General features: G+C 38.5%; 1 protein-coding gene across 11 annotated transcripts in view; it reads left to right on the top strand.

Moving 5' to 3' along the window:
- Trpm3 (transient receptor potential cation channel subfamily M member 3) overlaps positions 1-13,512 on the top strand; it is a 980,795-nt gene that overhangs the window by 837,209 nt on the left and 130,074 nt on the right. For all 11 annotated transcript variants that reach the window (XM_045151751.1, XM_045151752.1, XM_004653125.2 and 8 more), the window contains one exon: positions 4,211-4,283. In XM_045151751.1, the coding sequence (XP_045007686.1) occupies positions 4,211-4,283 (73 nt within the window). The remainder of the gene's footprint in view (positions 1-4,210; positions 4,284-13,512) is intronic.

Here is a 13,512-nt window from a genome sequence, read left to right as displayed (position 1 = left end):
TATGTATCCCTAAGCTTGACACATAGGAAAAGATCCCCAATAAATGACACTTTTTTAACTGGGGAATAGATCTGCCTTAGTTCATCCAGGCTGCTATAACAAAATATAATACACTGGGTATTTTATACACAACTAAAAGTTATTTCCAGGTTGGGAAGATGGCTTAGCAGTTAAGGCACTTGCCTGCAGAGCCAAAAGGCCAGGATCAATTCCCTAGTACCAACGTAAAGCCAGTTGCACAATGTGGCACATGTATCAGGAGTTTGTTTGCAGTGGTGAGAAGCCCTGGCATGCCTCTCTCTCTCTCTATCTGCCTCTCTCTATCTACCTCTCTCTAAAATAAATAAATAGAATGTAAAAAAAAATAATTAATTTACTACATTCCTGGAGGCTGAGAAGTCCAAAATCAATACACTACAGATTTAATGTTGAACCCTTTCAGGGTCATAAATAGTGTTTTCTAGCTGTGTCCTCATATGTAAGAAGGAGTTACCGCTCTGAGGTCTCTCTTGTAACAGCACTAATTTATAGTAATCATTAATCAAGACCTCATCACCTTCTATAACCTTCACACTGATAATGAGGATACAATTGTCAGACTACATATGGAATTATGAAGAAGGGTTGATATATAGCACACTAAGATAAAAATAAACCTCATTAAAGTGCCACTTTCTACAAAGCAGGTCATGATTTTATAAACTCTGGCCACAAAAATCAAGTAGATTGTGCCTAGTCAAAGCATATAACACTGAGGAATGGTATGATGGCTTTTAAATAAAAATAATGATGGGAGCATATATGATCTGTATTTTTTTTTTTTTTTTTTTTTTTTGCCTTTTCGAGGTAGGGTCTCACTCTGGTCCAGGCTGACCTGGAATTAACTCTGTAGTCTCAGGGTGGCCTTGAACTCTCGGCAATCCTCCTACCTCTGCCTCCCGAGTGCTGGGATTAAAGGCGTGCGCCACCACGCCCAGCTTTATGATCTGTATTTTTTATGTTTCATTAAAAAAAATCAACCTGAATCCAAGAATTTCATTATATAAAAAGGAAGAAGCTTTATCTACACTAAGATCATTATCGTATTGTTCTATATTTTATTTTAAATTTAATATCTTTTATGTGTTGCATCCACTTGCAGTTTACATGCGTGATTTATAAGGTAGTAAATATATTCAGGTTTTTAATATGAAAGTGCAAATTGTCCCAGTACTGTTTATTGAAGTCACATACCTATAGCCCCAAGTATTAGGGAAATCAAGCCAGAGATTGTGATTTTGAGATCAGTCTAGACAGCCTAAGACTTCATCTAATATTTGAAAGAAAAGGGGCTGGAGAGATCCCTTAGCAGTTAAGGCACTTGCCTAAGGACTCATGTTCAACTCTTCAGGTCCACGTAAGCCAGATGCACTAAGTGATGCAAGCATACAAGGTCATACATGTACACAAGGGGGCACATGTGTCTGGAGTTCAACTACAGTTGCTGGAGGCCTAGTACACCCATTCATCCTTTCCCTCTCTCTCTCTCTCTCTCTCTCTCTCTCTCTCTCTCTCTCTCTCTCTCTCTCTCTCTTTCTCTCTTGCTTTCTCACATAAAAAAGGCCAGTTGTTAGGCTAGCCTCAAAAAGAACTGAAAAGATAAAAACAAAAGGAAGGGAAAGCCATCTTTATTCCCACTGATCTTCAATGTCCCCTTCAAATACTCACATGTGCATAGTAATATCTCTAAGTTATTTTCTATTTCATTTATTTTACTTATTGATTCCAGGACAACATTAGACTGTTTTGAAATTCTCTGGTTTAATATATCATTATAACGAGTAAGACAAATTCTCCCTTCTTGCTTTTTGTTTTACCTTTGTGTGTGTGTGTGTGTGTGTGTGTGTGTGTGTGTGTGTGTTCATAAAGACTTGAATACTAGTGCCAATTTGTCAAAACCCTATAAATTTTTGGGGGGGTTAATAAAATTACTACTAAGAGCTGAGGAGATGACTTAGTTAGGTAAACACACGTTCTGTGCAAGCATAAATACCTGAATTTGGATTCCCCAGCACTCATAAATGCCAGGCATAGTGATGCCTGTCTGTAATCCAAGAGGCAGAGACAACAGATCCTGAGGACAACCTGGGCTGGCTAGACAAGTCAAATCATTGGGCTCTGGGTTCAGGTGAAAGACTCTATCTCAATAAATAAGGTGGCAAGTAATAGAGGGAGACACCCAATGTTGACTCTGGCTGCCACGTGCATATGCACACAAACACATACAAATGTGCACCACACACGTTGTAAACATAAGTGCATGCATGCACACTACACATACACATGCAAAAAATAATTACAATTAGTTCCAAATTCATTCCGGGGAAGCTCTCATATTTAGTATATTGCATTTTCTCCATGAATTGATTTAGTATATTCCTTCATTTAGTAGTTATTCCTGTTTTCCAGTTTCACACATTCTCATCCATGACTAGATTCTTTGCTAAATCTTTATGAAGATAACCGAAAGATTTATTGAGAAAAATTAAGCCATACTCAACAATAAAAATTCTTATTTATTTGTGTGTGTATATGAAAGTGAGTTATAGGCACACCAGTGTCTCTTGTTGTTGTAAATGAATGCCAGATGTGGGCTGGTTCTGTGTGGGTGCTGAGGAATTGAACCCAGGCCATCAGGCTTTGCAAGCAAGCACCTTTAACCACTGACCCATCTCCACAGCCACAATAATGAAAATTCTTTGCATGACATTTATTATGCAAAATTTTACATTTAGCTGGGTGTGGTGATGCACACTTATAATCCCAGCACTCAGGAGGCAGAGGTAGGTGGATCATCGTGAGTTCGAGGCCTCCCTGAAACTATATAGTGAATTCTAGGTCAGCCTGGGCCAGAGTGCCACCCTACCTTGAAAAACAAACCAATAAAAGGGAATTTAATAGCTTATTTATGGCAGGAAACCAGTGATATTTAACCACATTCCTGCTGTCTCCTACAACCAATCAGAGCTAGGATGAGATAGCATTTCTCTGTGTTGGGCATTCACTATGGAGTCATTCTTTCTTGGGGTGTATACGCCCAGCCCTTCTTTCCTTCCCCTGTAAAACTCTCCATAATGCTGCTGGTCTGTATGCTGCTGCTTCTCTGGCTCTCCAACCTTCATACTTCCCCCTGTATCCACAACATTCTGCAGAGAGGGAAAGGAAGGAGAATAGCAAGCCCTTTTGGTGAGAAGATTCACTTCTTCCTTACAGCATAAGAGGCCCTCTGCTGTATAGAAACATGAAGGTCATAGCACTTCCTGTGTAACCATTACAGATCTCCCCAAAAACATACAGGTGGGCCTTTGGTGGCCAATAGTAAGTGCATACAAATAACATTTCTTAAAACTTTCCTTTAATGTCAGCAAATTTAAGGTTAGAAGGGGATTTCTTTAGTGTCATAAAAGTTGAGATAATTCCCAATCAATGGAAGCAGTATCAATTGTTAGTAACAATACATCCTCTAAATGAGTCTCCCATCTCCCTCTTTCTCTTTCTCCTGTCAACAGTCAAGTCTCCCACAAGTGCTAACTCTATACTGATGTCCCTTTACTCGCCTTCCTATTATTCTTCCCCACAGAATACATTTCTGCCCTAGATTACCAAAAGGAAAAATGTTATTGTATTGTCCACTTTCTATTGTTTACAACTGCATGGACTGCCTGGTTATTCTAAAGGATGTTCAAAGTCACTGAAAGGACTCAGAGGCATCACGGTGTTGAAACCCTTGGGAAACTGGTGCTGAGGAGGGAGTGTAATGATAGCTATACTGCACATGGGCACATACAGCAGGACCATTTTTTATAGGACATACTAGCTAGCTATTTTTAAGCATATTTTTTAACTCTTATATTATGACCTGCATGGTTTTGTAAATCCTACAAGTCTTTAGTTTTAAATTTTTAAGTGATAGAAGAAGGCATTTCCCTTGATCTCTGTGTGCTCATCGTGTTAACCATAATCAATGGAATTATCTAAGATGGTCTCCTTTTAGGGGCTGAAGCATCTCCCTCTGAATGAATTGCAGAGCCTTCTCCTGGAATCCTTGCCCTGTGGTTAAGAACCTACTTCATCGATATTAAAATACTTTCTGCTCAGATGTGGTCTCATTGATTTAATTTCGCCTGGGAGGTAAAAAGATGGCTAACTATCATTTTGTCTCAAATTGCAGATTACAGTGTTTCGGATGGGATCAGAAGGGCACCAGGACATTGACTTAGCTATCCTGACAGCATTACTCAAAGGTAAGAGTTTCTGCAAAGATAATTTAAATGGATTAACACAGCAATCGCATATTACCTAATACTGAGTATCATCCTGGATAAAACCATGATACATCCAATTATTGACAATGTAAGGACCTCCTGTAAGTCACTGTTACCACTGTTGAATCCTTCTAAAGCCGGCCTATTGCATGTGCCTCCATTTTATGTTTTAAATATACTATAGTTCATGCTCATTGAATAATAAAAAATTTCAAAAATATTTATATAACATAAAATTCCCTGTGTTATCTGAGGTCATTTAATAATTACCACTTCATTTTCAAAGCAATTTATTTTGGCATTAATGTGTATGTGAGTGTGGGTGGGTGTGTACAGACACATTAGAAATAAAAATCTAAGGTCATTGAGAGGAAATAACCAAAATACTAGGCTAGTATACTTATTGTAACTGGCATTAAACTTAACTCTATACTCCTTGATGTCAAAATAACCACAGAAATATGAGAATTGTGAGATTTTAATTTACAATGTGGTTATTTGTCCTATCCTCTAGCCCCAGGGTCTCAAAGGTAGCTCACTACCTGCCCACATCCTTGGAGCCATATACAAGAAAATAGCAGTTTCATCCACATTCTGTAAATCAAATTTTGTTCATAATGTGCCTTAAGAAGTATATTACATTTGGTTAATTATCTTCAGTGATAAGAGAAAGCTGACCCTGTTTAGTTCTAATAATCAACCAGAAGTAAAATATAAAACAAGGGCTAGAGAGATGGTTCCGTACTTAAGGTACTTGCCTGCAAAGCTTGGCAACCAGGATTTGATACCCCAGTACCCACATAAAGCCAGATGCACAAAGATGCACCAGGAGTTCATTCTGGCTGGAGGCCCTGGTATGTCCATTCTCTCTGTCTCTGTCTCTCTCTGCTTGCTTACTTATAAATAAATAAATATTTTTTACAAAAATAAAAAAACCACAGACAAGCCAGTACATGTGCTCAAGGAGTTGTCCAGGAAGTGGTATAGTCCAAGCCTATAGCACTCATGTGTACAACCAAGATATTCCTGTCCTGTTGAACATAATTCATAGCAAGTGCGGAAATGATCCAATCCGCTTCTAATAAAAATGCTTTCCTTCTCTTTTTCAAAACTTTTAAGACTTTAAGTTGTGCTTTCAATTTCAGAGCAACCCTACAATTTATTTAGCACATTCTAGAATACTTATTTTCATTTTGGGGATTACACAAAACTCAATACATTTTATATCATAATCAAGTAGTTACACATATTACACTTAGAAATTTGAAGTTAAAGAGTTTAAAATAAACCGGGCATTGTGGCATACATCTTTAATCCCAGCACTTAGGAGGCAGAGGTAGGAGGATCTCCATGAGTACAAGGCCGCCCCAAGGCTACATAGTAAATTCCAGGTCAGCCTGGGCCAGAGTGAAACCCTACCTCAAAAAGCAAAAAGAGCTGGTCATGGTGGCACACACCTTTAATCCCAGCACTTGGGAGGCAGAAGTAGGAGGATCACCATGAGTTCAAGGCCACCCTGAGACTACATAATTAATTCTAGGTCAGCCTAGGCCAGAGTGAGAACCTACCTTGAAAAACAAAAACAAACAACAAAAAAACAATTAAAAATAATACTTACATGAACAATATGGAGTGATTTTGAATATTCTCTCTTTTCATCTATCCAAGTCTCTTAAATGCTGACTGTATCCTACTAAAAAATCACTCACTAGTAGGTCATAATCTGTAGTTTATAGTACAGTGTCATAGAAGATTAAATCAGGATTTCTCTAAGAAATTAGCATTTCTATCACTTATAATGAACATTATTTATGCATCAGTTGATGCCAATGAAAATTTATGCCATTAAAAGATTAAAGTATGTCAAGTGTATTTTGCAAAGGCTTCTAAATGCCTTCAGATATTGACCCAGTTGATTTGTGAAGGCCATCAAGAAAGTTTTTGCTGACTTCTTTGAAGGTTAAATACATACACACACACACACACACACACACACACACACACATATATATATATATATATAATGTATTTTTCTAATATGTGAGATATGTGAAGGATTAACACTTAATTTTTATAATTATATTTAATTTTCAACTATGTACTACATATTATTTATTTTTAAAGCCTAACTTTTATTCTAAGAAATTTCTGAGAAAACAAGGAGAAGAGAATCATGAAACTTACCTACAGAGCCATACATCCAACAAAAGAGAAAAGGACATATGGGGAAAAGGTGGTATACGGAAACACATCTTTGCTTTCCTTGTTTCTATCTTATGGCTTTACTTTTCTTGAATCTGCATTTATATTAGAAAATTTATATTAAAGAATACTGTTCATATGACACACATTTATACAATACCTCCATAAGCAAGAAAGTGAACAGTAAGGGTTACTTTTTCCTGATGCCTCAGATAAAGTAAACCTTTTCCATGTTAAAGTAGTAAAGAGAGAATGAAGAAGGCAACAGGCTTGCTATTCCAGAGATGCAAGAGCTCCAGAGTGACTTCCAACAGTAACTCAACGTGCTTTTTAGAGTCCTGAGGATGGAGGTCTGAGACAGACTGTGCTCCTGTGCAACTTCCACATGAGCCCTCCCCTCCCCGCCACAACACACACACGGTGGGGGGGGGAGCATAATACAGCATGTCCAGCAACTTTTCTGGTTAAAAAAAAGTAATTGTTAGCATAACTGTATCCCAAGTAGGGCATATTTATGTTAAAAACTTGTTCATTATTTACCTGAGATCCAACCTTAACTGTGAACCCTGTGTTTTTATTTGCTAAATCAGTACACTAGTCAGATGAGGTATGACCCTACTAATGCATCTGGATTTCAGGCACCCTGAGAGGTTCTGCAGAAAGGGGAACTCGGAAATTGAGGCTGCTATCCCCATCCCTCAGTCCTGTTCCTCCTCTTAGCTGCCCTACATCATTTCAGAGATAATTATCTAGTTTTTATCACTTTATTGATTTACTGCTACATGTAAAGTGTTTGCTGGAACAGGAAAAGTCCAATAGGTTAAAAGCTAAGAAAAATCTTTTAAAAAGTATAAACTATTAAGAGAAAGATTAAAAAAATGCCTTACCATTGTGATAGGGATCTAAGCAAGAGACAATGTGAGTAAAATTTTCTGTAATTCTTTCATGTTTAAAAAAGTCAGAAAATGAGACTGCAATTTATGGAATTAATTATAAAGGTCAAGTACATATATAGTTAAGGACCATGACAGGCATAAGACGTATCTATCTAAATTTTCTATGTAAGTCTGAGTATAAATAATATCTGGTTACCACAGAAACAACTAGAAATACCACTGGAGGATCTAAGCAAGAGCTACATGATTGTTGAACTCAAGGAAATAACTTTTATTAAATCAAATTCTTCCATGGGCTTGAACATCATTTCAGAGATAACTATCTAGTTTTTATTATTTTATTTTGCATTTCTCTTCCTCAGACATAATTAATAGTAACCGTAATTAATTAGCTAATTAATTACTTATAGATACATAGAAAACATCTTCTAAGATATGCATTTGCTCGTTTGTTGCTCAAATGTAAAGAGAAAGTTGTCAATACAAATGAAAATGGAAAAAGGGCATCCCGTATGTTCTGTATAACTTTAAAAAACTCAAAATACTGTACTGTCCATTGAATTAGAAAACACAAAGCAGAAGCTGGAAAGATGGTTTAGCAGTTAAGGCACTGCCTGTGAAGCCTAAGGACCCAGGTTCAATTCCCCATTATCCATGTAAACTAGATACATAAGGTAACACATGCATCTGGAATTCGTTTACAATGGCTAGAGTGCCTGGCATGCCCATTCTCATTCATTTCTCTCCCCCTCCCCTCCCCACCCCCCCCCCCTCTCTCCCCCAGCCTCTTTCTTTCTCAAATAAATAAAATATTTTTACAAATAAAAGAAGGAAACATGAAGCAATGAAAATCGCTGCATTATCACTCATGTCCCTTTAAAATTATGTCTTTAGGGAAAAAAAAACCTAAGCTTCAAATACTGATGTATAACATTTTAAGAGATCATAATATGTGGAGGCCAGGAAGATAGCTTAGCTGTTAAAGTTGTTTGCTTGCAAAGCCTGCTGACCTGAGTTCAATTTCCCTAGCACAGACATACAGCCCCAAGGTGGTGTATGTGACTGTGATCTCAAATGTGTCTATGACAATGGGAGGTGGAGTGAAGTTCCAGGGACAACCATACTGGCATTCATTTTCAGTGGCAAGAGGCCATGTCTCAAAGATGGTGGAAGAAGAGCAGATACCTCATGGTTATCCTCTGACCTCCACATCTGCACTGAAGCATATGTGTGTCCATCCACACACATATATACACACACCACATGCATACACACACACACATAAATAAATACATAAATAAATAAATAAATAAATTTTTAAACATCAAAATATATTTTAATATTTGCAAACTGCTTTAGGATACATGTCTCCCAACTCCATTAAGGAGAAATACAGTATTATTATCACAAAGTATCATTGACATCAATAGATAATCTCAACTTAAATCCTATTTCTTACTGACTGGGACCAATAACTAAATTATGGAACCTCTGTGTACCTCAGTTCCCTTCCCTATGAAAAAGGAAATCAATGGTTCATTTCTTATGTGGAATGACATAAAGAAAAACTTGAGGGCTGAAGAGATGGCTTAGTGGTTAAGGCAGTTGCCTGCAAAGCCTAAGAACCAAGGTTTGATTCTCCAGAGCCCAAGTAAGCCAGAAGTGCAGGGAGGTACATTTATCTGGAGTTTGTTAGCAATAGCTAGATATCCTGGTATACCCATTCTCTCTCCAGCTCTCTCTCTGTCTCTCCCTCTCCCTCTCTCTCTCTCTCTCTCTCTCTCTCTCATAAATAAATAAATAAATAATGTTAACAAAAAGGAGAAACCTGAAATCACTACTCTGTTTGCCTTCTTCATAGTAAGCAACATATGATCATTTCCTATTGTTCATAAAACAGGTTCTTAAGTTCCCAGGAAACTGGGACATTTCCTAGGTTCAAAATATACAAGAATCCATAAAATGCTAAATTTGAAAGGCTCCATAAATTTGAAAACAATACTCTAAGAAACCAAACAGAAAATATTCAGCCTTCATGTGACAGTCCAGAACAGAGCACCAATAAGGGATGCACCTAGAAGATGGTTGAACAGATGCTAAGATCCTTTGAAACAAACTTGATTACAGTTTATTTTCATGAAAAATCAAATGGATTTCAGAGCAGGGGCTGAGGTAGACAGAAATTTCAAACATTCATGTTTGTCTCCTCCAAGGGAATGCAATAAAAATCACTTATACCTCTAAATTCCTTTCATTTGTACAGTGCTTTACAATTCACAAAGCATTTTTCACAGAACTTCTATCTAATTTGAAATGGTTATCAGATATCTATCTTCAAACCTGAACTTTCTTAGGCAGGGAAGTGGGCAGTATTAATAAAGTGGGAGGTATCTTCACTCTGGCTACAGGTAAATGTTCCTTTTTGTTAGGACAAGTCCAGAGGAAAAGAATAGTTCTTCTTTGCGTTGGTGTCCCAGCATCTGAAAGCATTCTTGACCAGTGGCAAGAATTTAATATTATTTATCAATAGAAGTGATTGGACCATAGCCTTATCAACCACTATCCAAAGTCACATAAAACCATGGGGGCGGTGCTGGAAAGATGGCTCAGAGCTTAAGGAGCTTTCCTGCAAAAAGCCTAATGACCTGGGTTCAATTCCTCACTATCCAGTATCCACATAAAGCCAAATGCAATAGTGGCACGTGCATCTGGAGTTAATTTGCAGGGGCTGGAGGCCCTCATGCATCTATTCTCTCTGTCTGTCTCTTCTCTCTTCCACCCTTGCAATTAAAACAACTATTTAAAAATAGCCATCCAGTCATCTCTGCATCATTGAAATGCCATGGAGTGGACTCCACAATGGTCCACAGAAATGTGAGTCCCATATATTCCTCAGGATTTCTACCAACTCCTGAAAGACTTCCATTCTCTTGGTCACTCCTGCCTTAGATTTCCTGATTCCATACACTTTATTTCTTTTCCTCATCATGAAAGTCAAGATGTAGTGGTTGGCCTTTCCATCTTCAAGACAAAACCAAGAAAATAAAATTTACTTATTCTGGGCATTGTATTAGCTTCTTGGCTCAATGCTGCAACAAAATACCCAACACGACAACTTAAAGAGGAAGATTTTATTTTGACTTCAGTTCATTTTGGTGGAGAAGGCATGGTGGCAGGAGCTTCAGGCAGCTGGTCTCATTGCATCCACATCAAGAAGCAGAGAGAGATGAATGCCTGTGCTCTGCTATCTTTATCTTTTTATATAGTCCAGGCCACCCCACCCCATGGAATGTTGTCCCCCATATTTAGGGTGGGCCTTCCCACCTCAATTAGCCTAATCTAAAAAATCCCTCACAGATAGGCCCAGAGATTTATTTCTATCATGACTCTAAATCCTGTCAAGTAAACAATAGAGATTAACCATCACAAACATTTAATAAACTGTAGACGTTTCTAGAAACAAAGACATGGTTAGGAGAGAGATTAACTTCTCAATAACGCAAACAGTGTATAACTGAATAGCATCTGCTGCATCATTAACATCCTTTGGTATTTCACACATGAGAATCCCCATGGACCTCCCCCCATGACTTCCCAGATGTCAGACCACATCATGGCTCCCACTAGTACTTTGAGGTGTTTGCTGTCTTCTCAGCTTCCCTTAAGCCATGAAGTAAACTCTTCTTTGAAGCAGAGCAGTTCTTCCCTGTTCTGTAATGTTTACACCACTGTTCTCAAGGTTCACCTGACCTAAGCAGCTTTTCAAGGTCTTTTTGCAAACAGACCAATGTTTTGCCAGCAGAGATTGGGTGTCAACTCGTAGAGAGAATGATTTCTTAAGTTTCTTCCATACAACTATAAAAGAGTAGGACTTAGACTTGTGCCTCTCCTTGGAGGGTAAGAGCATGGTGCCCTTGGCTCTGAGGCTTTACCAAGAAAGGTGACACATGTGTTCACAGGGACCATGAACACTGGAACCCCCAAGTCCATAATCTGGGTAAGCATGCTCCCAGCAGATTTTTAAGGTTCTGCCCATATCCATAAGATCATCTCACTATAGACTTTCAAAGGTGGCAGAGCCATAGATAAAACCTAGAAAACAAAACTAAAAATGGAGACAGAACTGGAAGCCAAGTCAGCAGACAACCAGGCCCTTTCTCTTTCCCAGCAACATGCAGCCATTTCTGATGACTGATGTAGTTACCCTTGCCCCTCATTCTTCAGAACTAAGAATCTTTTCCCTTTCAACTTATGCCTGCTTCTGATTCGGTAAAGCACCCAGCTCGGGGTGCTCAGAGATCTGCATGTTACACTCTGCAAAGCCACTACTTCTGAGCAGCTCTCGGCTTGTGAAGAACTCATTGCTTCTGATCCTCAGCAGGAGAATGAGTTGTGCTTTTACTTCCTGGACCTGCTTGATGGTAATGAATCAGCATCGATCACTGGATCACCCACCACCTAGTCCTAATTGTACAATCACATGGACTGACAGCCACACTATTCTGAAATATATTGTTTACATTAATAAAAATAATGATGATGATGTCATTGGACTTGGTAATTTCTGAAATTCCTTATCTACCCAGAGAAAGGAATCAAAGATAGACACAAAGAAGACTTGAAGCAGAAACAGATTTATTGAAGCAAAGATGCTTTTCCAATAGAGGGAGAGGACAGCTCAGCTAAGCAGCTGAATGCACTAAACTCTTAGAATTGGGAGTTTTATGGGTTGTAGAGAAAACTTAATGCTAATCCTATGCACATAATTACAGTTTCCTGGGAATTGGAAGGGCATTTCTAGGAACCAGAAGAGAAGGTTTGACTGAACTTTCTGAGCTAAGTTAGCAAGTTGGAGGAGATACATATAGAAAACCACATTTGTAATGAGATGTTAATGAAACCTCTGGCTAAACTTGCAGTCTCAGGGTCCCCTAAGGATATAAGTAAATGTCATAGTGGAAAGCATGCAGGGTTTACCAAGATAAGGCCATAAACATTCAGGCTTAATTTACATCCCACTGTTCCTTGTCTTCCTGCCCGTGCATGTCAAAACTAATAATAAAGCCAGCATGTAATAATAACTTGCACACAATTGACAATGCTCTGAGACTAAGCTAGTCCTCACAGTATCCATATGATACTGTCTCTGGAAACTGATGTGCAGAAAATCTAATCGCACAGGTACAAGTTGATAGGATCTAGACATGAACCCAGGTTCCCTGAGTCTAGAACTAGGGTACTCTGCATCCTGAGATCTGTGACTAGAACTAGATATGAAGCAGTGCCCCATTTTTGACACATTTTGGACCACCAACGGTAACTAACTTTTTCTTGGTAGACAGGCTGCAAGACAAATATGGCCACTGACCACAAGAATCTACTGACCTCCACTGAACCCATCCAAAACAAGAGTGTATGGTTTTGACTTAAAGCGTTAGGGCAGAAGCAATATTTTATGCCTACTGTACTGATTTTCTTCTTACATACTGGAAGTTAAATATCCTCAAATCCTTTGCAGAGAAGTTGGGACCATGTGACTATGCTGTAAGCAGTGGGGTGTGATCAGACCTAAAGTGTGCCATTCCTAGACCTGGAAGATGAAAGCAGATGAGAAGAAGGAAAAGAGCAGACCAGAAAAGAAAACTGAATACCAAGCTAGTGTCAAGCTGTCTTACCTCACAATGCCTAAAAGACCTAGAAATCAGGGCATCCAGAAACTCAAAAGGAAGACTGGGGGAGGAAAATATGAAAGAACTTAAGTCTTTTCTCAAAAGTAGCCAGAATTCCATTTCTTCTTCCCTCGTCCTCAAAGCCCTCTCCAACTAAACAGATATATTTTCTAAGGAAGCCAAAACAGGACCAGAGGCTAGGAGAAGGCTGGGCTAGGGGAAGGAGATTAAATAAATCAGTGTAAATTGGATGCTGAGATCTGAACCCTCTAAGGCAATGAGACCAGTGGCTTTACTAACCAATCATATAAAACTAGAAGACTCAAATGTGTGCAGGAAAAACTTTAGTAAGGATAAAGTACATATGGTCTTTGGATGGCATAGTACTCAAAGAAAGAATGAGGAAAAGAAACAGACAGGACAAAAGGGATGAAATCATTA

Source organism: Jaculus jaculus, chromosome 1 (assembly GCF_020740685.1).
Source record: "Jaculus jaculus isolate mJacJac1 chromosome 1, mJacJac1.mat.Y.cur, whole genome shotgun sequence".
Classification (NCBI taxonomy): domain Eukaryota; kingdom Metazoa; phylum Chordata; class Mammalia; order Rodentia; family Dipodidae; genus Jaculus; species Jaculus jaculus.
This window is presented reverse-complemented; position numbering and strand designations above follow the sequence as displayed.